This window comes from Monopterus albus, unplaced genomic scaffold (assembly GCF_001952655.1).
Source record: "Monopterus albus unplaced genomic scaffold, M_albus_1.0 scaffold59.1, whole genome shotgun sequence".
In the NCBI taxonomy this organism is placed as follows: Eukaryota; Metazoa; Chordata; class Actinopteri; order Synbranchiformes; family Synbranchidae; genus Monopterus; species Monopterus albus.
Genome location: NW_018127939.1, coordinates 833,892 through 859,748, shown reverse-complemented (window position 1 = coordinate 859,748; position 25,857 = coordinate 833,892). Strand labels below are relative to the sequence as shown.

Genomic DNA, 25,857 nt, shown 5'->3' with positions numbered 1-25,857 from the left:
TGGTTGGGTTGCACAGTGTCTTTGTTTCCTTGTGTGTGTGTGTGTGTGCATGCTTTTGTTTGTTACACCTTGATTCACCCTGCTGCAGTGCTGCCTGAGTGGTGCAGATAAGGGTGAATGGCAGTCGTCATACTCTGCACTGCACCATTCAGCATAAATGGTTCAAATTTAGAAACAAATGCAACATACAAGTACAATAAGCGAGTGCTAAAGACCAAGTAGCAAGTGCTATTTGGGCCTGTCAGACCCCACCCAACCAAGCTCACACATAGAGAAAAGGCTCTTGTATAAAAAGGCTATATTTTGTCTCACACACACATATGGAAACTCAAACACCTTCACCTGCAAAGTGGTACACTTAGTCAGGATCACGACTCCCTGTTTTGTACCCGGTATAATGTGGGCACTTGTGTACTTAGCTGTAACCGCAGGGAAAGAAGAAACCCAGAGAGAGAAGCATGCAGCTGTCAGATTTACATGTAGCCTCATAAACTTCAATGGCAGGAACATCTTCCCCCTACCTGGAGGCAGCACCGCGTTGCTGTCGCCAGCACAGAGGCATTAGGTTTTTGGGTTGTTCATCAGTCTGTATGTACACCTCTCTGTCCGTTCCATTCTTGTGAACATGGAGTGCCTTGAGGGTATTTATTCAAATTTGGCAAAGACAGTGTGACAAAGCTGTCAATCAGTCCTCTGTATAAAACAGTCTGTAACTGAAAAGAGCTTGTTTCTCACTGGAAATGAATCATTACAGTTCTACATGTCAGTAGAGTAGTAACTTCCATTTTACCAAAAAAAAAAAATGCACCAATTATTTTTTTTTAATTCATACAAGGTCTTCATTATATTTTTTATAGGACAGATGTGAACTGCAACTTGACTGAGAGGTGTTATAAACTTCAATTGTATCAAGAGGTCAGCAGGTTAACTTGCCACCATATGAATGGGTCACGTCAAGTCATGCATCTTTTTTTTGGTAAAACAAAAGCTACCAATAAAAGACCCGCCAACCACCACACAAAGTGAACTATGTATTATGGGCCCATTACAAGTATCGGTGTTACCACAATGACAAATTATCATGACCGACAACAAACTAACAAGAGTCAAGCAGCAGCAGATATACTTTTGAAAATGGGATAATGAGCACAGTTTAAAAGTTATGTTCTGAACTTGAACTGTTTTCAAGCTTAAGTAGAACATTCAACATTCAACACTGAAGAAACAATACAACAGTTTACAAGGTTAGTTATTGTTTTGCTGCACTGAAAATCCATAAACACCACTGAAGCTACCACTGAGTTAGACATTCAAATGTAAAAATACAAGGTAGAAGTGAAAACGTTCCATATTCAGCTCTCCCTCACCATCAAACTGAGCCTCCAGTGGTGGGTATGTGTCTATTAATCCATCACTAATTTATTTAAGAGGAAAACTCCAAATCAAGTAACTTGATGCTCAATGAGTTTTCAGCTGTGATCCAGCCTGACGTTAGCTCTACTCAGAGCTTAACTTCAGAGAACTGTGGCTGTATAGAACAGCTAGTGCGAATTTATGAGGCAATAATAAAGCTGCTGAAAAATAATGTGTGCTCACTTCTTATTGTTCATGTTGCAAAAGCACAGACACTGAATTAGCCGCTGACTGAGTCCACATTCTTTAACAATTCCTATCACACTTCCAACATCTGCTCTATTTAATCTATCCTGAAAAGGTTATCTAGAACAAATGAAATTTGCTTTGACACCTTGAGTACTAACAGTTTTAAGGATGACTAAATAGTCAACACCAGCTATCAAGAGTCCTCTTCCTCTGTTTATGGTCTGGTAAGCTCCCCTGCTGGCTCCAACATAACACGGTGTTAAATAGCAATTGCAGCTCCTTGTTAAGTGACTCACAAAGTAAGATCGTAGGTGAGAATGATGAGAGAGTGATTTGAAAATGTAAAAAAAACAAAAACAAAAAGCCAAATACATTTAAACTCAGTTTTTCACAGCTCCTGACATTTAATCCTATAAACATTCCCTATCTTAGGTCAGTTAGAGTCACTTCTTTATTTGAAGAATGTGAAATGTCAGTAATAGTAGAGAAAAAGATTTATTTCAGCTTTTATGACTTTCATCACATTCATCACATGGGTCAGAGGTTTACATACACTCGGTTAGTATTTGGTAGCATTGCCTTTAAATTGTTTAACTTGGGCCAAATGTTGTGGGACATCTTCCACAAGCTTCTTACAATAGGCTACTGGAGGTTTATACCATTCCTCATGACAGAACTGGTGGAACCGAGACAGGTTTGTAGGCCTCCTTGCTCACACACACTTTTTCAGTTCTGCCCACAAATGATCTATTGGATTGAGGTCAGGGCTTTGTGATGACCACTCCAGTACCTGGACTTTGTTGTCCTTAAGCCATTTTGCCACAACTCTGGAATTCTGCTTGTGTTAATCACCGAGCTATCCAGTCTGTGTGGTGTGTGTCAAATACAAAAACATTCTTTAAAACCTCTTGGGCATCCAGCAGCACCGCCTATCTAAGCGCAACGTGACAAGGACTAAGGAGAGAAAAATAAAAATAAAAATGCAACAAAGGGCTTTGGAATTATAAACAGTTTAAAATAAGCATAAAATACATCTGGATCTGCACATATTCATGACATTCTCACAAAGGAGTTTTAAAAGCTAAGATCAATGTGCGATATTATGTACGATGTGCTTTACCTACACCAACCAGTAGAGGAAGATATTGTTCAACTTTTTATTGGATCCAGTCAACTCAACTCCTAAATTCTATTAATGTTTGAAAGTTAAATAATTTACATTCATGTAGTGGAACAACAATTTTTTCATTTTATTTTACTGTTTCCCCGGCCCTATTTTATATACCTGCTCAGAGTATCTCCCCACTTCCACTGCAGCAAGCCTGACACTGTAGCCTGACGTCACATTTGCCTTTGAACATATTCTCTGCACTCGCCCCACAATAGCTTCCGAATCCCTGTATCATAAAGGCCAGGACTGTTAATGTGGCACCCTGGGGCAGCCACTGGAAGTCACTGCAAAGTCGTAACTCTGAGTCAGCTCAGTGTACAGACCATTACAAAGACTGTGCAGCTGTAGCACAACTTCAGTCTATAAATACCCAAACTTTTGTTCTAATGTAGTTCATGATCCAAAAATGTCATCCCATAGAAATTAAACCATATACATTTGGCCGATTAATTTTGAATGTGCTTTAATAGCAATTTCATTTTCAACATATTTAGAAACAAACACATTATCAATATTTTAAGTTTTACATCTATTGGTGATTAATAAAGAGTAACACTGTAGTGGGTAACAGTGGTGATGCAGATAAAAACTAATTATGTTTTTGCTGATCCTTGGACTTTCACATATAATTTACCCAGTCCATACCTGTTCAAACCCATTAATCTTATAATTTTGTTTCTCACTCAGCCTCCTCTTTAAATGAAAACATGAACAGAAAACAAATCTTCATTTGGAGTGTGTTCATGTTGGTTTCTGTTTGTTAAGATAGACAAAATGGTTATGGTAAAAGCATCATTTACTGCTTAAACACTGCAACTGAAATAGCTGCAAAAAAATGTATTCTTACCATATGTGCTTAAGGGTATCACACAGAGTGTGATAATTTAGCTTCATTTTATTTTGACAACAAACTGGATGTCATAGACAACCTTTACAATGGTTTTGCCTTTTCTGGCAGGTCATCATCTAGAAGACTGTCTGTAAGTTTTCTCTTCAGGTGCTCTTGCATAGTGCTAGTGCTGCTGTGGGAAGCCAATACATCTTAGCACAGTGTAAAAACCACCTCTTTATTCTCTGACCATTTCAACCCTGACAGAATGAACCTTTTTTACAAATTGGCCGGACACTGACTTCATAACAAAGTCTTAAAAAATTCATAAAAACAGATATGTCGGTTTAAAAATGCTGATGTCGACTAATCTTTAGTGTCGACATCATCGATTACATCAACTAATCGTGGCCACCTTAGTCAGAGCACAATAGGTACTTGGTCAAATGTCAAGATACCATCATGGCATTCTTGCAGTAAATTCCCTAAAACCACAGCGGCAAAATAACACAATACATGTGTGTACAGTAACATTCAAGCAAATCACAATACTTGTTTCCTAGAGGAACTGTGAAAAGGGGTGCTTGTCTTTGTGGACCACACTCCTCTCAGTCATACTAACAAGGCTCCACCTTTACATTGTTCTCCCTCTTCCCAGGACACATCAGAAAAGGAGTCAGTATTGTTTATTGGCAACAACAGTATAACTGCCTACACACTGCTGAGGAGAGCATTAGACAAATATACCATGGATGGAAACAACTGCAGACAAGTATGAAAGCAGGCCAGTAGATTTCGGGGAGAGGGGATGAATTAAATCCAGTTTTGGACTCAAGCAAACAAACCTATTTTAAATAATATATGAATATGATTTTTTTTTTAAGCATACAACTTCTGTCAAAGCATTTAGGCTCACTGCAACACTGCACAACCAAATGCATGTTGCTAAAAAAGCTTTGAGTGCAAGGTTGGATCCTACATGAATCAAAGCACAGTGAAATGAAACGGCGGTATAACAGCTAGGAATTAGCAGCATAAGCAATACAAGTGATAAGTGATCCACTGTTTCACCTCCTCTGTCAGTTTGTGTTTGTGTGTCTTTAGGAAGTGGAAAATCAGGTCAGTACGTAAGGGACAGGTGTCGGCAGGCAAGCAGCAGGATCACAAATGACCCTGGTATGGCACACATGGACTCTGGTAGTCTCAGATCGCCCTTCTGAAAGGACAAGTTAGAGGAAGGAAGAGGAGGAGATGAAGTGGGAGCATATAAAACAACAACAGAAGGACAGGAAGAAGAGAGCGGACAAAAGAAGAACAGTGGAGGAAGGTGGGAAAAAAGGGAGGTGAAAGAAGAGGAAGTTAAAGAGCAGAGAGACATGCTGAGAAAGGACAACAGAGAGCTCAGCATTAAAGATCCTCAAAAATAGTTACATATTTGGGACTCATGCCAACACGCAACTTGGAAAGAGGACAACTACTTTACGTAGGCATGACGCTGAGCTGTTGGAAAGACTCCATGATGGGGGGAGGAGCGGACAGTTGGGACGAAGGGAGCTTCTGACCTATTTTTGTCCTGACCCCACCATCCCCCAGCGTACCCGTGTTCTGTGAAACCAAACCTGAGGCTCGCCCTTCACGGGGGCGGGGGGCTTTATGTAAGAGGCTGGTCATACTGAGTAATGGGGGTTATAATGGGCAAACCTGCATATGACGTTTTGATCCAGAGCTGCATCACTCTGTTTAATATAAAGAGTTAAATGCTCAAGTGTCTTACAGGCAGACTGATTGTCCACTATGCTGAGCACAGACGGTGTATGCAGCCTATGAAAATCATCCACCCTCAGAGAAAACAGAAATATCACCATTAGTCGTCATATCAGATTTTATTTGCGATAAAAAAGTTTAAGCGTGGGCCTTAATAAAAAAGGGCTGATGATGAGTAATACACCAGCTTTTTGCTGAGACAAGGCAAGCACAGATGCCCATGACAAAGAAGATCATTTCTCCCATGTGCACACACAGGCAATCTTTAGTTTCTCGGTCAGACCTCACTTCAGAAGATTTGTCACTGACGGCGAACAAATGCTTAATGTTTTCCTTTATAAAGAAATATATTCTCTTCACTCACATAAATCAAACATCCAGCATAACTGATCCCTTTAATAACACATTCCGCTCTGCATGTTCAAAGTATTACAAGAATCCAACATTCAATTTACACCACACACCGTTATCCAATAAAAAACTGTATCCAGGTTGAATTTGTTCACCTAGTAATCAACTGGTGCATCTTTAAAACAAACACAATTACCCATAAAAGACAGCATCCTGTAAATATTCTTGGATAGTCTCTTGCCCTCTGCATTTGCACACACACACACACACACACACACACACACACACACACACACACAGAGTGGATGCTGATACTGGTCTACATAATGTTAATTCTCTTCATCCCGTTTCCAAATCTCCCTCATCCACTTCGTCCTTACACATACACAGTCGGGCTCAGAACAGACTAATCTCATCGACTAACACTGTATATCCATCAGACATGTGTGCTTTCCCTCTGATGTTTTTATGTCTTCATATCTGTGATACCATTACTTTCACTTCCTCCAAGTATTTACTATTAATCAGGTACAGTAGCATGTGTTTTAACATCTAGACACAAAAACCCTAAAGTAACTACACAATACAGAATAAGGGGAATAAAAATCAGATGAGGGAAAAATTGCCATCAGAGATAAAGCGCTTTGAAAACAGCAGGCTTGCCATATAAGCCTTTCCAATGGCCCCCTCTTTTGGCAAGAAGCAGATGCTGAAGCACTTGGCATCTAAGCTGCTCACACAGAGGTGTAGTTTGTTTACTATATACACATTTTTATTATGTTGTCGTGTGGTTAGTGAAGACTGTTGTCAGTCAAGGTGGTTCTGGCACAAAGCTGGTTACCTGAAAGTCGCTGCTGCTTGGTGCTCATTCGGTTGGTGTTTTTGACCGTGCAGCAGAGGTGGAGCATGGCAAACATGGTGAGGATCATCACCACGCTCTGGAGCAGCAGGGTCAGCTCAAACTGCTTCCCTAACCTAAAAGGACACACATATCTCATTCCAGAGTTTACATGCAAAAGTTTTTATTATAGCAACCAGTTTGTGAAATACCATTAAAAATACAGAACTAAAATAAATAATTTTAAAAAACCATTATAGAATCAATATAACAAAAATAAACAGAGCATGTAATCATCCCCCATCAAGACACATAACTTCTATTTTATTCTGTCATTATTGGATTTACTCCACATTTTTAAACATGCCAGGTCCTAACTAGCTACCACAAACTATCCATTAATTTCCTTATCTCCTCATTTGAACCGGAACAGTGGCCTGTGCAAAACAATTTGGGAAGAAGCTTCCTATCCTTCAATCTCATTTTATTCTGTGATTTCATTCTTGTTCCATCAATTTCTGAGAGACTGATCTGAGGAACGACCTTGTAAATGGCCTGAATTCCAAAAGGGCAAAATGATGAAAGCAATAAAGATGACTTAAAAAATAAAATCAGCAAAACAGACAAAATACTTTCTTTCTCATGCTCACCAGAAGAAGATGCGCAGGATGTTGGCTATGAGCAGCACCAGGCAGACTTTGGTGGAGAAACCTTCTGCATTGCTGCTCCTATGAATCTCCTGGTATTGTGGCAAATAGGGCAGGGCTCCTCCAAACACCATGAGGCAGGATGCCAGCCAGGGCAGCAGTGTCCACAAGCCCTCCATCTTCTCCTCCTGCAGAATCACCTCTGCATCCATTGCTAAGAGAGAAGCTCAGGGGAGTCCAGCGGATCTCGAGGTTGCACCTTAGAAACAGCAAGGTAACACGATTTATCAGTTATCACATGTAGATGTTCATGATGCAGCCAGATGTCACCAACTGGGCCTGAAATGAACATTCCATAAGTGCCAAACAGGAGTGAAATCCATTAGGCTGAACACATCGACATGCCTCACTTCTGTGCAAACTTGTTTTGTCCTCCTCGCTATACTTTCAGGAGATAGTAAATATACAGTATATCAAACATTATCCCTATAACTTTTCAATGAAAGGCATTTTGACATGTCATAGTAGGAAAAGCACAGACATACTGTAAATAGCAAAGCAGGTCATGGCTGAATTCCATTTAGCTGATTCGGGGCCCTGTGTGCTGCTCACTATCACACTGTGATGGTTTACTGGGACACTTGCCTAGAATGGAAACACTGTTAATGTTTTAAGTAACACCTGTGCTTTTCCTGCTGCAAGTCAGAATGTCTGCTATGAAAAATACCGGTTTGGTTAGATCGTAAAAAAAAAATTCTTTCTCCTGGGTTCATTGTTGAGGTTATAAATTCCACATGAGAATGTTTAAATTTTTAAGACTTAAATATGCAGGGCAGCACCAGCAATACCATATACAAGTTTCATCCTAGACCCTGTGTTTTTTCAAACTGTTCAAGTACATGAGTTCAGACACTTCTCTGTTGTTATTGTACATATTTCTCTAAGACAGCATCTGTCTGTTTTTAGTTAGCGGGTGTCTGTATTTCCTGGTTTTTGCTAAGGTTACCAGATTATTGCAAATCAGCAAGAAAGCTAAACTTTTCTTACTTGACTGATTAGTCTGTTTAAACACATGTACGGTAATTTGTTACATTTTTGATTAACACTTTTATTATTTATTTGCCAATTAATCCTTCAAAGTCTCAACAATTACCTTGTTTTCCATCTTTGCTTTTTGAATTTATTAAACAATGTTTTAAGCTATTAAATAAGTGATCACAAAATTAAAAACAATTTCTAGTTATAGCCCAAACGCAGTGTGTATGTTGTACAGGACACAGGCAGAAGTGGTCACACCTAAAGATAAAAGATATGCAAAGGCTACTGGTGCAAAAAGTAAACACAAAAAACAAAACGTGTATGTACTAAGGTTTCTCAAGCACTGCACTCACACCGACTTACTAGCTACACATTCTGTAGAGTACACCATTTCTAAAAGCTCACAGCAAACAGCTCAAGTGATCACACAGGAAGAACACACCAGATGAAAAACTGATTCTGACTTCTTATCATGGTTTGTCATATTCTGAAGACCAGAGTAGTTATAGATGGACTGAATAATCATATAATTAAAAATTAATATAATACTGATATTATAATTTAAAGTGAATATGGTGCATCAATATATTGGTTGTGCAGCACACACAAAAGTGACAACTTGTTTTAAATACAAACTTTGAACAGCAGGCAAATTAATCAATCAAGTACACACAAGCTTATTGGCTGGTACACTTGAAGTCAGATCCAGATGTTTTGTATGAATTAACAGCTGCAGAATGGAGATAACAGGTGGAGGAATGTAGGCAAAGATCTGGAAGTGTCCCATAGAGAGTTTAGTGCAAGGAAAAGTAAAATGCCAGCAGACAGAGAGGACAGGCAGTTACTAGGGGCACTGCTGAGGTCACCTGGGCAGGAGGTGTCAGTGTTAGATGCCACAATGTGGAGATAAGAAGTCAAAATGCAAGTCTGTCTCCTCTGACTAACTGACTTCTAGTAGACTACAGCTGCACTACAGCAGAGTAGTTCAGACACTCGAGTACAATAACCCCTAAATTAATAGTGTTATTCCAAGTGTTAGCATGCATTCATGAGGGGATTATAACACCAGTTACTTCAGGGACAAGGTTAGGGATTCCTTCATTCTCCAGAGCAACCTACAGAGCAAATAGAAAGTTTATTACAGCTCACTCAGTGTGTTTTCTATTACAAACAGCTCTTGGGACATAAACAGGCAAGTAGTGAGAAGTACAGGAAGTTGGTTTGCTGTGCCTCTCATGTGACTTGTGGCTTTATGATCATCAGTCTAACTTAACAGTGTTATTTACATAGTCTCCTTTAAACAGACAAACACAAACTCCAGTGGTCCCATACATGTTTGGCAGCCAGTCAACATGTTAAGATGTATTTAGACATGACAAAATAACAAAAATCTCTCCATTAGGTTCTCTGGTAGTAACTTTTAATCTCAGTCCTGGTATGACTGAGGCTATTTCAACACAGCAGCTGCAGCCTGACATGGTAGAGTTATCCAGAAAATGAACGGAGTCTGATTACTCATTAGGATAGAACATTTTAGAAAGTTAAGACTACAAACCTGCAGATCAGCCTTGAAGTGACTCCCAAAAAATAAAATAGGGAAAAAAACAACTGTTTTTACAGGTCCCCTATACAGTTGAACATTATTCAGGAATGTAACAATCCAATAAGTCTCCCTTTTGCTGGTGCAGTGAGTAACCTATCGCACTACAGTAGCATAGTTGTATTGGGCCAGAACAAGACCAAGCTGCGTTCTTTAAGCAAAGCATGACTTCATGGGGTTGGGCCAACATGCCTGAACATTCAGAAACCAGTTTTGGATTACTGGGATTAACTATTACAGCGATATAGCCTATAATATAATCTGCAGAGTTTGGGGATACAGCAACTACAGTAGCTAATAGGGCACAAAGAAACAGTGATTACACGTATAGGGACACGCACAATGCCCACTGTCATCGCCCCCTTTGAGGATTAAATGCTCGCCCAAGAGACAGAATTTAAGATTCAGCACTGGCTAGGTGAACCGTAGACAACTTCTAGTTTCACTTACCAGTCGTCTTCATGCACTCCTCTGCTTTCTAAAAACCCCAACACACACACACACATAGCCACACGGCTGTTCCAGTGTCAAAACACACCGGGTTCCCTGGCAGCTCCAACTTTTAAATCCTAATTCGTTCACATGAGAGGAAGAGAAATGTGCACGCGCCAGTAAATACGCATACAAACGTGTGCACACAGACACAGAGCCTACACTGTTATGACGCTATTTGCAGGCTCACCACATTCCAGCATTCAACTTGAATTAAGACTGGGACTGATAAACAAAATACTTTGAATGGATACGGTTTATTATGATCTTCCTGAAACCATGACAGGTATTGGCGATGATCACCATTCAAAACTCAATCTCCCACATTTCTTAGCAGTGACTTAGCTCTCGCGAGACTCTTTCTGTTGGCGGAATAGCTGATTGTGTGGTGGATGTTGCGAAGTTGCTTACATCTAAATATAGCAATATACCTGATAGTGAAACAATCATTGGGCAGCTTTTTGAACTTCAGTACTGTTTAGGCACTGATACTCATTTAAACTACAACATGGCTGAGAGTGATCCTAAGTCGGTGCAGGACCTTACAAATGTGGTGAGTCGTGATCGCGTTGGCTAGCTAGCGTTAGTTACAGTAACAGCTAGCTTAGCTAGGAAGGGCAGTAGGAATGCTAGTAATGATGACAAGCATCGTTAGCAAGCAAAGGGTAATAGTATAGCGAATTTAAAGCAATTCATACCGTTTGACTGTATAACAAAATAGGTTCGGGGACTTGTTATATTCAACCAGTTGAATTAAGCCCGAACATTTTGACTTTTGTTTAGCTTAACCCTGTTATGTAATAGTCGGTCTAATCACAATCGAGTAAAACGCACTGCATTAAGTTACACACTGTAAACAGATGTTACGCTAACGTTACTGTGTAAGGTTATATCAGTAGAAATGCTTGCAAGTTTTCCATTGGTAAGTTCCATATTATTGATAAATGTGTAGTGTTCACTCGGATGACTTGCACAATTAACCGTGCAAATTGAATTGTACTTGCGGCCAAGACAGCTGAGACTATGTTTCTGACTGTCATGGAGATGAGTTTTAGTAATACGTGTTGAGTTTCAGTGACAAACCTTTTACTGTTCTCCCCAATTTTTTTTCATTTTCCCCATGCACTTTTTATTCATAAACCCATTTCCAGCCATTTTCCTGTAAAGGGCACCCAGTGATGTCTTCTATTTTTTGTTGATGTAACCTTCATTTTATCCTGTTGCCTTTTGAGATTACAGTAACCCCTGGAGTGTATCTTTGGGAAGGGTACCTCATTTTCACAGGTTCTTGACATTTGAGGAACACAGTTGTCAAAATTAAACTAGTGATGAGTGTTTGAGGGCATAAATATGTGCTTGGCAGACAGAAAATGATCAGAGAGGAGCGTGAATTTATGGTGCTTTCATTGTTCTGCAGCCATGCTTGAATTAAAGAATCATTTTCTGTGGTTACTGAGCTTTTACACTGTTGTCAAGGAAACAAGACACTTCTGTTATCATTGTCCTGCTGCTTTTTTAAAAATCATTTGTTGAGCACAGGCATGGTGCATTAGAGTTGAGATTTCCAGCACCAGCAGTGTTGTTAAACTCGCAGTGTCATTACTTGTATTTGCAACAGTGTCAAACTCATTCACCAAGATAACTGGTTAATTTGATGAATGGCTGCCATCCTCATAAAACCAACTTTGATCAGTTTTTTTTTTTTTGGTCACTTACACTATTTGTGTTGTTTCACAGGTCCAGACACTGCTGCAACAGATGCAGGACAAGTTCCAGACCATGTCAGACCAGATCATAGGGAGGAATATCCTAATAATTACTTAAAATGCTGACAGGCACTTGTTTATTGATGCATCATCCTTCCTAGTTTTAATTTAGTTTCATTCTGACTCAATAATAACAATGTCTCATTGTTAATTTCTTTCATCCAAATGACTGACTCAGACATACTTTTCCAAAAATAATTTTATGACCACTCATTTTAATTATGTGCCTTAACTACCTATCCACTCGATGAGATGAGTACACGTATTGATGACCTGGAGAAGAACATTGCTGACCTGATGACCCAGGCTGGAGTTGAAGAGATTGAGGCAACACCCGAAAAGGCTAAAGAGGGTCAAGGCTCATAATGAAGGTTAAGGATTTCATGTTAATTTAGCAGTCAGGTTTTCCTTAAATAGAACAAAATTCATGTTAAATATTGATAAATTCACCTTCAGTCTCAGTTTACTACAGCTTTGTAACATTTATTTTTTGCCCCACAGGTTCCTAACAAAGTGTGAAGTGGGTCCTCTATTTAGGAGCAGCAGACCTTTCCTTGAATTCTATTGATATGGTGTCATTGTGTGAAATGCTTTTTATATACTGAATATTGTGATAAACGGTTACAGTTATGTGATGACCTGAAAATTTGAGCGTTATTTGTAAGCTAGCTATAGTGTGATATTCCCTTTAGAAAGTAAAATGCTAACATGCAGGAATGTAATTTAAGGATTTAGAGGTTCTTGCGCTGCCATCATAGATTATAAGTCAGTCCCACGAAGCAATGGCTTGATGGAGACTGTTTTGCCATAGTCTGCACCGAGAAGTACAACCCGCAGGGCTAACTGGCTAGTAGAACCTCCATCCCTGCCAGCATGGGGAATGGGCAACTTTAATATCTGCAGCCTGCAGTGTTTTACATAAAGCATTGTTACTACAAAGGTGTGGGATGCATTCCAGTTATGATTTCTTCTATTAAAGTTATTTAATACAATGCTGTTTGTCATGCGTTACAAAAAAATATTTCATAAAGGTGCTGAGTGGATTTTAAAACCATATTAACTCTGAGGTGCTTAGTGGTTTTCTGCTTTATTTTTTCAAGCAAGAGTTGTATTTTATGATGGGAATTATCTAGCCTGTCTCAGTGTTGAGCTTTTTTTCCTTGCACTTTTTATAATGTATTGAATTAACATTTTAGTGTTACATTTTATGGACAACTAAGCTCAGAAATTGTTTTTTTTTTTCCTTATACAATGGCCAAGATGTTTTGAACTGACATTTACTGTAGACTCATTGAAACCACACCTTTACTGCATAATAGGAACCCTTTATTCAAACTAATGCAAAACAACAAAAGTTGCAAACAAAACAACCCATCAGGATCTTTAAGATGATGTGCCAAAAGCATTAAACTGAAATAAACAGCAGTAAACGTCACATAATCTCTTCAAATACATTAATTATGAATACATTAAAATGCAACATTAAAGCACTATAACTGTAATATAGTGGTTCCTTAACTGCATCATGATATCAGCTTATGAGACTGGAGACTTAGAAGAGTCCGGTTAGAATTCAAAGTCTGCCTCTGTCATGCCAATGGCCCAAGCGAACTTGTCCCTTTGGGTCTTGTTATAGATTTTTTCTATAGGCACGTTCATATTCTTACACCTAAAAAAAAAAGGAAAAGGGGACTGTCAAGCATACATTGCATTATAAACTTAACACTATAGCAGTTAATCTTCTAATAGGGCTCAAAATATTCCTGTAGTCAAAAACTAAAAACCCACTGATAAAACAGAAGAGGACAAATGCTCAGACTGAATATATTTTTATATCTTAAAAAATAAAATGAGTTTGTCTCAGTTATTATAGTGAGAATACAGCACTTCTGTCCATTCTTGGATCTTGAAATGATGGCTCTGTTTTTCCACAAAAATTCATTATTCAGTTTATACTTTTTGATTATTAAATCCTGACCTGAACCTATTTGAGCAGGTTCACCAAGCAGCGTGCTTCCATGGTTACTACCTTGATTAAAAAGTAAACCAGCGTCATTATAGTGGAAAACTGACTTGAGACCAAAATTAGTAACCTGACTCCTAATCATGCTTAATGACACAGGCTGCAGGTGAAGGTCATCATGAATGATATTAGTCTTGCACAAATCTGTAGTGAAAGGATTTGTGATTCTTCACACATTATTTTCAGCTGCTCTTTGTTGGAGATTTGTTGCTCAAAAATAGTAAAAAAGGTATTCTATTAGATTTAATTACTACTTTTTTCCTTTAAAAACATGCTGTGTGTTTGGGATCATGGTCACGTTCATAAATTAATTTCTAACCTTGTATATGTAATTGGGAATCACAAGTGTAATTTTTTTTTGTTGCATTGAGGTTGTACTTTGAATCCTGTATTTTCAATTTAGTCTAACCTGTGCATTTTTAATTATACAAACATAAGACCCTACACTGCGTCTTAAAATAAAACAGTTATTAAGATGGCCCAGTGTTGAATCATTTAACATTTTTGTGACATTGCATGGGGTGTCCTCAGTTTTTGTTTACTACAGACACATACGTGCATCTCATAATCTGATCCAACTGAGGTGAAAATGTCTGAACAGGTTAACCATGCAAGTGTTCCCATCAAAGCATCAAGGTTGTCTAGTGTTCATGTTTGTCCTCACTTACCAAGCCACAGTTATGCGTGGGTCCAGATAGTTGAGCTTTGAGGTACCCAGTGCGATCTGTTTGTTCTCTTCTCTGTCAGTCGCCTGGACCTCCATCTTCAGCAGCTGCTCCTCACAGCGTTTTACTGCTGCCTTCTTCCGCTCCACTAGCCTGGCAGACAATATTCAGAAAGTGCAACAATGTCATGCAGTTGACTGTAGGGAAGAAAAAAAAAAAAACTTCTGATTTGGAAAAATCTCTTGATATGGTTTCTACAATGTACAGGCCATGATTTCATCAGCATGCAGCCAAATTTCGAGGAAGGTGTTTATATACTGTAAACAACTTCAAGTAGTACAAAATATCAAACCTGCAGAAAACTACTACACCCCCAAAAATAAAACATCCAAAGCTGTACATTCAGTCAATCTAGGGGTGACAGATAAAACAGCACCATCAAACACCAGGTAGGTGTGCACTAAGTCCTGGCTTAAACACACCCATTTCTGCTGTCACAAATGGCCTACATTCTTCATTGGGAACTCAATTAAATACATAATGTTCTCCAAGTCTAGTTGTCCAGTAAATAAACTTAAAAGATCACGGATGTCTTACTTCATGTACAACACACTGCTGCATGTTGTAACTGACCTTTGACTCAAAAACAAGAAACACTTGTCTGAAGGTTCTTAACCCTGGAGGGCTTTCCAGTGTGTAGGTACAAGTGTGCAAGCTTGTGATTTAGCCACTGACTGTATAGAAAAGATTAACAAACCCACCATGAATTCACCCACTGGTTTTCAGAAGAGTGGTTCTGAAGCGCCATATTGGTAGTGCTGAATGAAGCTAGCCACCAGTGGCAAGACCCTCCTACCCGTCACTCAAAGGGGCTGCTCCCTTAAATGTGCTTAACTTTTAGCCTCAATATAATTTGAACGAGAGAGTTGCATAAAAATTCACCCTCTACAATTGTCATGGAAGGGGCAATTAGCTAAAGAGACCAAAACCGGCTGTAAACATGTTTATTTCTGCTGCCATTGACTCCCTTTTGGAGCCAGCCTCGAATAGCCATTTGAGGAACCGCAGGTTTTAACATTTCCACTTTTCATTTCTCAGTCTCAGAGGTTCCCACTTGGATTTAGCCTATATAGAGGTGTTTATAATTTCAGATTGCTGTCAATCATCTGTAATATTTCTAATGTCCAATGTTTTCTTCTGCACTGTTGTGTCACTCACGTCTGCATCTTGGGATCTGAACTGCCTTTGGCCTTGGCCTCCTTCTTGGCCTGCCTCAGCTCCGTCTTAGCTAGGGCCAGCTGTTCCTTTCTAGCTTCAATCTGGATGGAGCACATTAAGACACAGGTGTGTTTTTAAACTTCAGCTTCAAGACAGCCTTGACTGGGCTTTAATGGTAAATGGTTTTATACTTGTCTAGGCACTGGAGCACACTGAAAGCACTTCTATTTGGCCATTCACCCATTCACTCTCCCAAGCACTCACACAGTCACACTCACTGGGAGCAACTGGAGGTTCAGTGTCTTGCTCACGGACACTTTGACATGTAGACTGGAGAAGTTGGGAATCAAACCACCAACGTTCCAGTTAGGAAACAACTCGCTCTACCTCTTGAGCCGCAGCCATTAGAAGAATTCACTCTCTCCTGAGTTCTACTTTGCAATTCTTTCAGAAAAATGTTTGTGCCACAAGAACATGAGGTAGCACTGCTCCTGCTAATGACCTGAGAGGCCAATGTGAATGTGATAAATTCCTGTGTTCAATGACCTAAGTAAAGCCATTCTTACCTTGGCTTGAAGATTAGCCATAGACTGTTCAAAGTTCTTTGCTGGTGTCCGCTGGTGGTTACAGAGAATAGCAACTGCTCTGTTAGCCCTGTTGTAGGACAGCAGCTTCTCTGCCAGATTGTCAGAGCCTTTGGAGGGTGACAACACAAATTTATGTTTAGGTAGGAGAATCCCACTGGCAACACGTTATCTTATCAGAAATATGCACAGAAATGTATGAAGTTATTACTTCACAACCACCAACTGCACTTCAAATCTCAACCCTGAACACACAAGTTGCTACTGTTTCACTTAATGTCTTCAGACCCTTATTAGCTTCATTTAGTTTTCCTGGGGTCCACACAATACACACTACAACTACATGTGATTCTGTAGACAGGGAATAGGTAGCAATCCAGAAACCCGAAGAGAGTGTGACACTTTTGGCTCTAAATGAGAAACTGTGGCAGAGGCAGCCAATGGGACTGTGTGATAAGAGTGAGGCAGAGATGCACGGTGCTGGGTGCAATGATAATGTACTCCTGCCATGGCTGGAAAAAGATGACTGACATAAGGGTATCTCGAATCAGTAGTGTGGCAGTTTTATCATGGATCTCCATGACACAAGGAGCCAGGCAATGAGACAATAAGAGCCAAACTTATAAATAGCTACTCTATTAAAACGGCCAGTAACTGTCTAGCTGTGGAATATGAGCCAGTGCTTTCAAAGCTTGAGAATATTATATAGTAATTAATGTAAGGTTAGACACTTTATAGTACAGTGAGTGTGTGTGATTTACTGTTTGTGAGTGCTTTGAGCTGCTGCTGCAAGGTGATTGAGGCGTTGTATGTCCTGAAGACCTTTGCAGTCAAACCTGGCATTAAAGAACTCAGATGCTTGTTCAGCGTGGTTGTCTGCCATGAGAAATGGGGAGAAGGACAAAGAAATATACTGTACATATGCATGTATCACTGTGGTGTAGAACAAGTGCACAGTCTTCACAAAACCAGCTAAATCAACACGTTCCCTGCCACTAGAGGGCACTGTGGCACTGTACTATTGCAGTGTTTAAAGCATCTGTAATATACCATAGCAAATAAAACAAAATACCATCTTTGTCTTTGCCATTATCATCAGCAGCAGCCATTAGAGTAGGGAGATTAAAAAAGATCACAGTACCATTTCCCCTCTGACATTTCTGTGTGTATTATAACAAGTCAGAGCTGTCACAGGTAGTGGTTAGATAGCCATTAGCTCCTGTCACCCAACTCACACAGAACATTAAAAGACAGAGGGCACACCTACTGGGGTTAAAACAAACAAACAAAAAAATGCATACGCTCACTGCACACATACTGATATGAGGTGCAAACATGAGGACTTGAGAGGAAGTTAGCATATCTCTAAACAGATGTAAGTATGCAAATATGAGGGGAAAAACAGAAATGAACTTGCTGGTGAGCTCACAGCTCTGGAAAAAGAAAAAAAAATAATTCAGAAAAAGATTTCAATAATGATGTGGTTGGATTAATCAAAGCACGGTCAGGGCTCGGCCGTCTGGGGCCGCAGACTTGTGTGCGACTCTCTGCAGGAGACCGTTAGAAACAGGATGAGGGTAGGCTTTTACATACACACACACATACACGTGCATGCATTTTGAGGAGAGCGCACACTTACAAACAAACATTCACATTTGCTACCGAGCCTGCCTAGCTAATGAGATACTTAACTCTCACCCTGCAATGCTAATGAAGGTGGCTGCAAGTCTGAGGGGCAAAAATGATAGGTCTCACATCCATCTTCCTTGGCGTGATCTGTTGTCTGTGTATGTCATCCATGTCACCTCCTCAGGAATTATCACAGTATGTCATTACCACCATTCTAATTTCCTGCTTATAATACAGGATACTATGGACTAGACTTTCTCATTAACACTGCTACCAATTTATGGTGATGGCAACTAATGCCAGGGAGATACATTGACTGCCATTCTGAACTTGCTATGATGATCTACTTTTCATTTTTCACTTGCTCCAATTTGTTCTATGCATCTATTTAGAAAATAAAGAAAACTCTTCTCATAGACAGTGGAGAAGACAAAGCGGATGGAGGGAAAATAATGATATATGCAAAAAAAAAAAGAAGCAGTTCACAGGGATTATACTATACTGATGTACTATAGTTATGTAATTTAATTCACCAAGATGTAGTTCAACAAAGATTACATTTAACCTGAAACTGCAGACAGTGAGGCAGTGTGTGGACTGGAGCTGTAAGGATGCAGAGGAGGCTTCCAGATAAGACTGAGAATCGTCTGCATTTTCAGCTCAGATTAGACTATCAGACCTCAACATGATGTGCATGCATACACGACGATCACCATGGCTGAGCATTTTGCCATCTTACATTGATGTGAACCATGTTTCCCTCTCTTCCTCTGAAATGTCATTCAATACAGTGAAATGTTTGCAACACTGAATGCTTACAGATATGTGAACGTTCGGGTCACATTAACCCAACATTCTGTGCATTCCAATGTACATTATTTCTGCAAAATCGATGTAAATGCATTTTACTGTGGCATTTTGTGACTGTGGCTAGACACCACAGGTCCTGTGGCAGATTTGAACCCAGGCATGAATGGATTACTAAACAACCCTGCTCCTGATATAAAACTACATGTGACATTTAGGTCATCGCAGCAGGCAAAGCAATATCAGTCAGTGGGAATAATCTTTTTTAAATTTCTAAAAGTGTGTGATGATTATGCTGTAATTTATGGAATTGTGGTGATGCCAGGCTGCTTTGGCAAAGGTTTGCACTCTCCAGGTGCTGACTAGTTTATGGACTGTATATGTGGACATTTTGAACCAACAACCATACCCAATTTACACAGCAACTGGACGGGTGTGTAGAGCTGAGAAAGCATTCTTACACAATTACAGCATTTTTATACCTAGAGCAGCACAAATAAACAATACGAAATAAAGACTTTTCAGAAGCGATTTAAACACACCATATACTGTATATTCACACCAAACATGATGTGAATATGGAGCTCTAAAAGGTCGCACTACAAAAGTCTGCAACAAGGGATGATGACCTGCAAGGTGCTGGTTTTGCTAAATAAATGAATTGCATTCTATATCGATAAAGATGGAAAGATTCACTGCTTGGTGTAGGGGTTGAAACTGTACCATGGGAATACAGCTTTTAGGCATAATGACATTATGGGAACAATAGGTTGCTTTGGCAAAGGTCATTTTTGGACCTACTTCTACTTCTGTTTTTGTCCTTTACTGGTGCTGGAACACTGGAATTTCCCCACTGTGGGATCAATAAAGTTCTACCTACCTACCTTCAGGATGTCTGTGGGACAATTTGAGGAGTTGCTGCTTCCACAGTACTCGAACAGGCAGAGGAGCAATTATAATGACCCAATCAAACTGGAATAGTGCCAGGCCGCATGTCTAAGGTAATATATATATAGGCCCACTGAACACCACTTTAATAAACAAATCAGATGTGTGTAGTGCACTGGCCAGCTAAACCGGTGCACTACACACTTATGAGAACAATGTTGCAGTGCTGCATCAGGCTGCACTGTGATTGGTCATGTGTCGCCACAAAAAAGTTCTTGGGGCAAAATAAATAAATAAATAAATAAATGTGGCTTTCTGCTCAATGATATTCTGTCATTGATGTGCAAAGGACCATTCACAGAATACTGGTTCAAAAATTACTAGACATGCAGAAAAAAAACATGAAAAATTCACCTCTAGTGTGAAAGGACTTTTACTTTTGTCACTTTTTGTCTGAACAATTATAAATGCTTTAAAGAAAAGTATTCTTAAATTGCTATTCCAAAATTTTTGCAGCTCTACCCTCTCAAAGCGTTCCCTCAGGGCTCCATGCTCATATGCATTTTAAATGGTCTTATACTTGTACAACACTTTGCTATGCACTGCAGCACACTCAAAGCGCTTTCACACTACTAGCCATTCACCCGTTCGCAATCCCAAGCACTCACACACCGGTTACATCACCAGAAGCAACTAGGGGTTAGGCGTCTTGCTCAAAGACACTTCAACATGTGGACCGGACAAGCTTGGCATCGAGCCAGCAACGTTCCGGTTAGGAGACGCCCCGCTCTACGTCCTGAGCCACAGCCACCTCATATGCAAGGGCCACTGCTGCCCTTGCATGTAAAAATTTAGCAGAACTTTCTTTTTAAGGAAATGGTACATCTCTTATAAACAGAAATCATGAAAATGTAATTTACATGATGTGCAGGGACAGACTGACCTAACTAGCTCATTTCTAAAATGTGAAACCTAAGATATACTTGGCACTTTGCAAAGGACAAGGGTGCATTATAATATTTATTTTTTTACCTATAAAAATATATTTCTAGAGCAGCAACATTAATATCTTTTAATTGCTAGTAAGCTAGTTTTTATCGGTATGTTTAAATAATCAAATTCATTCATTCGTAGTCTATCAAGCTTGCTATGGTTAAACATACACAAGTGGTGGATGAGAGAATGTGGCCAAAAATGAAAGCTTTCTTGATATATTACTCTCATGGGCTTTTCACTCAAAGGGTTTGTTTCAAATACAGTAACAAGTATAGATGCTGTCAACTCAAGTAATGTGTTTTACTTCACCTCATGTCATGTTCTCCTCCGCAGCGTCTCAGCCCAGCTGTGTGCAAAGGAGCTGAACCCCACCCTCAATCAAACACCACCAGAGACAGAGAGGAGAAGCTACACTATAAAAACCGAGACCACATTTCCCTAACTGTTAATCTCAATGGTCTCTTCAAGCACAAATAAACTTCTCAAATCAATTGCATCCAAATCACTGAATTAACACTTAAGTGAGCAACACGCTGAGCGATGCAGTGGCTCCACTCTTTGTTTTTCTTGCTTTTTGTTCAGGACTTTTGTCTATTACATATTTACACATGTGAGCAGTACTTGAGTAATTAACACCAAGCTTACCAGCCAAGCCAATTTAGGTCTAAACATCAGAGAGGCTGTTAAAGGAATATGGCTCCGAATCACTCTTTTCTAACTCCCTTTCTCCTTCACATTATTCCTTTTCCTGCCCAGGTTTTCCTTTCCTCAGCACCTTTCACTTTCTCGCTCTGAAACACCAGCTGCAATACATGCTACAGTTCCACCACTTAACTCCCATCTTTCTTTTCATTTCCACATGCCAAATTTTATTTTTATTTAAATATGACCCTATCTTCCACCTCTTCATCTCCCTCCTCATCTCGGTCTTACAGCAGGTCCCTGGCTGTTACTTCTGCTCTTCTTTCCTGCCTCACTTCCGCCTCCTTCTCTTTCTGAACCTCCCTTTGCCTGGACCAGCTGTCACTTTCCTATCGCTGTGTCTATTCCTCCACACACACACATCCAAACCTTCTGCTCACTCAGTGGCCTGGCCTTTCCAGGTGTCAATCAGGCCTGCCCACAGCAGCCATTACCATTCCACCTCCAACACACCCTGACATTTCCTGACACACTAGAGGGCAGAGAGCAGAAGCAGCACACTCCTTCCTTCAATTGCTCTGTCTCTTCATCTCACTCCAGCCCTGTCTTGCAGCTTCCTTTTCCTACTAGGTGATGTAGATATAGCAACACATCAGACCTCCTTTGTGCATTATTTGCATTTCTTTTGCTCTCCGTTTCATTAAGCCCATCCCCTCAGGTAAGGTTCTGTGCATACGTTCCCTCCTACAACTTTTGAGTGTATCAGAAGAGAAGTTATTTCGCAGCCAACAGGGCAGTTAACCCAAGGTCACCAGGTTGTGCGCTGATGTAGCAGTAGCCTGGTTTCCACAGTAAAAAACCTGTACATTGAGTGATTATCAAAACATTTGCCAGGCAAGGACAACCTTTTAGCCTGGCATATAAAGTTAAACAGGTAAATAACATGGTTGATATTGTCTTATAAAGACTGGATGCAGCTTAAGAAGCTCCATCTCCCTGCAGTGAACTAACCATGCATACAACAGCTGCATAATATGAGGTCTTGCTGCCTGCAGCTACACGAAAAGGTTGAGAGGATGCCACGTTTTTATGTGTGGAAATTCATCTGCCCAGCATGTTCACTCCACAATTTTTTTTGTCACAGTTTCATTTTTATCTGCCAGAGTCCATCCCTTCTCTATTTTTAAAGATTTCTGCTTTCGCTCCCCCTGCTTCCAGTATTCTCCCCCTTTTCATCACCTCCCGTTTCCTCATCCTACCCCTTTCATTTCTCCATACCAATGGCTCATACTCATTCAGTTTCATCTCTTACACTATACAACTTAGCCCTTTAGTATTCCTTTACTGCAGCCTTCTGTCCCTAGAAAACATTTTAAAAATGTTCTGTTTTGCTTTTTATTCAAATATAATGCAGTTTTTACACAACCCTGGAAAAAAAGTAGGTACTCTTACACAAAAGTTGGCAATTATTCAAATCGCTGTTGAACATATCTCACCAATACTAAGCCATTTTTACCACTTCCTTACTTTAAACACTAAGGGGAATATTTATTATGATTTTGCGGCTCATTTTCTGGCACTAAACAGTGAAATTGCGTGTGTTCATATTTACTAAGTAGTAGCAGTGAGGTTTTTTTTTTTTTTTTTGCTAGTGGTTAAGGCGCAGTGCTCTCGCCGTTGCACCCCGGGTTCGAATCAGGGTTGTGTCAGGAAGGGCATCCGGCATAAAACACGTGCCAAATGTCAACATGCGAGTCGTCAGTGTGACGATTCGCTGCGGCGACCCCTAAAATGGGAAAAAGCCGAAAGTGACTTTCTTAAGTAGCAGTGAGAGAAACAAGAAAAGTGGAAACAAGAATTTGCATGTTAGTCTCGTGCAACAGTATTTTAAGGCATTCCCATTCAAGGATGCAAAAATCAGGGAGGAGAGAATGAAAATTTATACAAAATTCCCTCAGCACCTGATTTGCCACTGCTGTGACATAACAGAGGGAACTATGGCTGAAATTTAATGTCAAGAGAAGGCAGGTGTAAAATCTGCACCACCGCTCTCAGTGTGGCAGCTACTGTATTAGTCATTTGAAATCTCAGAGTTAAGAACATGTTTGAGGGGGGAGAGGGTGTTTATAATTCACATCACTCACCAGAGGAGAATGTGAGGGACTTTTACAGGCTTTTAGGTCAAACCATACTTCAATTACTCAATAAAATAAAAGATGACTGGACTGGCAGGAGACTACATGATTGCAACTCAAACATGTTTGTTGATTTCTTCAACCATATTAAAAGTTCAGTCACAGTAAACACACTTTTTCCCCCACTGTCCCTCTTGGTCCACCCATGCGCAGTAGGCACAACCTGACCAGCTGAAGCGCATGCGGCTGTGTTAATTTACAACATCTGTGTTAATTACGTGGCTAAAATGAAAAACTGTTGCCGCAATATTTTCCACACCTGACAGTGATTCGCGACAGGTTTAAATATCCCCCTAAGATACAGAGCAGCAGCAGGCAAAGTTTCACAAAAAGGATCGAGACATTACATCTCAGATGGCTAGAATATGTAAAATATGAAGGAAAGTTGGTGAGACACTCACATTAAGGCGGTCAAAGAGCTCATCTCCAGGTTCCTTGTTCTCCATGAATAGTTTCAGATTCTTAAAAACCTGAAAAAATACAAGACAAATTATCAACAAACTTGTGCTTTTTTGAAGTATGTCGTTAAACTGCAGTTTAACTTAGGAAGTTAAACTGCATTCAATACATCAGTAAATGCAACAGGAAAAGCTACAGTCATGGCCAAAATTATTGACACCCCAGAAAACTGTTGCAATCACAAATGTTTTGGTTTTTGCATTGGAGCAACATAAAAAAGCAGAGGGAAAAAAAAAGCCAAAGCTGATCCATTCCACTCAGAATTCCAAGACAAAATTACTGACACCTTTTCAAAATCATCAGAAACAGCTGTATTTCAAGTATGTGACACTCCTTTAGATGTAAATGAAATTCACCTGTAGCAATCAAATGCTGGCAATATAGAAATCACACTTGAAACCAGTTAAAATGGAGAAAAGGTTGACTCAGCCTTTGTGTCGTGTGGACCACACTGAGCATGGAGAAAAGAATTAAGGGGAAAGAATTGTCTGAGGATTTGAGAACCACAATAGTGGGAAAGCAATGGACAATCTCAAGGCTACAAGTCCGTCGACAGAGATCTAGCTGTTCCTGTGTCCACTGTGCACAACATTGTCAAGACGTTTACAGCCCATGGCCCTGTAGCTAATTTCCCTGGACGTGGATGAAAGAGGAAAATAGACGACAGACGGCAACGAAGGATTGTTCGAATGTGGATAGAGAACCTCAATCAACGTCCAAACAAATCCAATCTGACCTGCAGGCACAGGATGCAACAGTGTCAGCTCGCACTATCCGTCACCATCTGAATGACAAGGGACGCTATGGTAGGAGACCCAGGGAGACCCTACTGCTGACACAGAGACATAAAAGAGACTGGAGTTTACTAAAACTTACCAGAGGAAGCCACAGTCTTTCTGGGAGAACGTCCTGTCGACAGAATAGACTGAAATAGAGCTTTTTAGTCCAGCACATCATTCTACTGTTTCCAGAAAACAAAATGAGGCCTTCAAAGAAAAGAATACGGCCCCTACAGTCAAACACGGTGGAGGCTCACTGATGTCTTGGGGTTAATTTGCTGCTTCAGGCACTGGAGGTCTAGACTGTGTGAAATCTGAAGACTACCAATGAATTCTGGTACACAATGTAGGGCCCAGCGACAGAAAGCTGGGTCTCTGTCAGAGGTCATGGGTCTTACAGCAGGACAATGACCCAAAGCAGACTTCAAAAAGACTTCAGACAATGAGCTGGAGAATTGTGAAGTGGCCAGCAATGAGTCCAGATCTAAATCCCATAGAGCAGCTGTGGAGAGATCTTAAAACACCAGCTTGGAGAAGGAACCCTTCAAATCTGAGAGACCTGGAGACAAAAGAAGAGTGGTCCAAAATTCCAGTGGAGAGGTGTAAGAAACTCACTGATGGTTAGAAGAAAGTATGCCAGTTATCAATATTTCTGCCCAGTCCATTTTTGGAGTTCTGTATAGAAAGTATCAGATTGGGCCTTTTCTTTTCCTCTACTTTTTTGTGTTTGTTCAATGCAAAAAAAAGTAATGAACATGAGAATACCAAAGAATTTGTGATTACAACATCTTTCTGGGGGAAGTGGTGCCACTATTTTGGTCATGGCTGTAAAATTAACTGATCTGTATATTTATGACTTGTAAGAAAGCCTTTT

The 25,857-nt window shown here is 40.0% G+C and overlaps 3 protein-coding genes across 6 annotated transcripts in view; 1 reads left to right on the top strand and 2 right to left on the bottom strand.

The window, feature by feature from the left end:
• Positions 1-10,602, bottom strand: part of LOC109961794 (PQ-loop repeat-containing protein 1) — a 61,962-nt gene extending 51,360 nt beyond the window's left edge. For 2 of the 4 annotated variants that reach the window (XR_002275176.1, XM_020602930.1), the window contains exons 1-3: positions 10,291-10,602; positions 7,206-7,461; positions 6,559-6,692 (exon numbers count right to left, since the gene is read on the bottom strand). Coding sequence is in view for 3 of the 4 variants with exons in the window: in XM_020602930.1 (XP_020458586.1) it covers positions 6,559-6,692; positions 7,206-7,414 (343 nt within the window). In the remaining variant the exon portion in view is untranslated. Of the gene's footprint in view, positions 1-6,558; positions 6,693-7,205; positions 7,462-7,747; positions 7,848-9,795; positions 9,872-10,290 lie in introns of those variants that run through there. The other 2 variants (XM_020602931.1, XM_020602933.1) reach the window with 2 other exon arrangements.
• Positions 10,603-10,699: 97 nt separating this feature from the next.
• hsbp1b (heat shock factor binding protein 1b) lies at positions 10,700-13,090 on the top strand. The gene is made up of 4 exons (XM_020602934.1): positions 10,700-10,885; positions 12,070-12,136; positions 12,343-12,469; positions 12,600-13,090. The coding sequence occupies exons 1-3, from the start codon at positions 10,841-10,843 to the stop codon at positions 12,462-12,464; spliced, it is 234 nt and encodes a 77-aa protein (XP_020458590.1). The 5' UTR covers positions 10,700-10,840; the 3' UTR covers positions 12,465-12,469; positions 12,600-13,090.
• Positions 13,091-13,402: 312 nt separating this feature from the next.
• The window catches only part of LOC109961793 (DNA topoisomerase I, mitochondrial), a 31,238-nt gene continuing 18,783 nt past the window's right edge, over positions 13,403-25,857 (bottom strand). Inside the window, exons 16-21 of the mRNA XM_020602929.1 lie at positions 24,147-24,215; positions 17,350-17,464; positions 16,571-16,698; positions 16,005-16,105; positions 14,790-14,939; positions 13,403-13,767 (exon numbers count right to left, since the gene is read on the bottom strand). Of these exons, the coding sequence (XP_020458585.1) occupies positions 13,665-13,767; positions 14,790-14,939; positions 16,005-16,105; positions 16,571-16,698; positions 17,350-17,464; positions 24,147-24,215 (666 nt within the window). The 3' untranslated portion in view covers positions 13,403-13,664. The remainder of the gene's footprint in view (positions 13,768-14,789; positions 14,940-16,004; positions 16,106-16,570; positions 16,699-17,349; positions 17,465-24,146; positions 24,216-25,857) is intronic.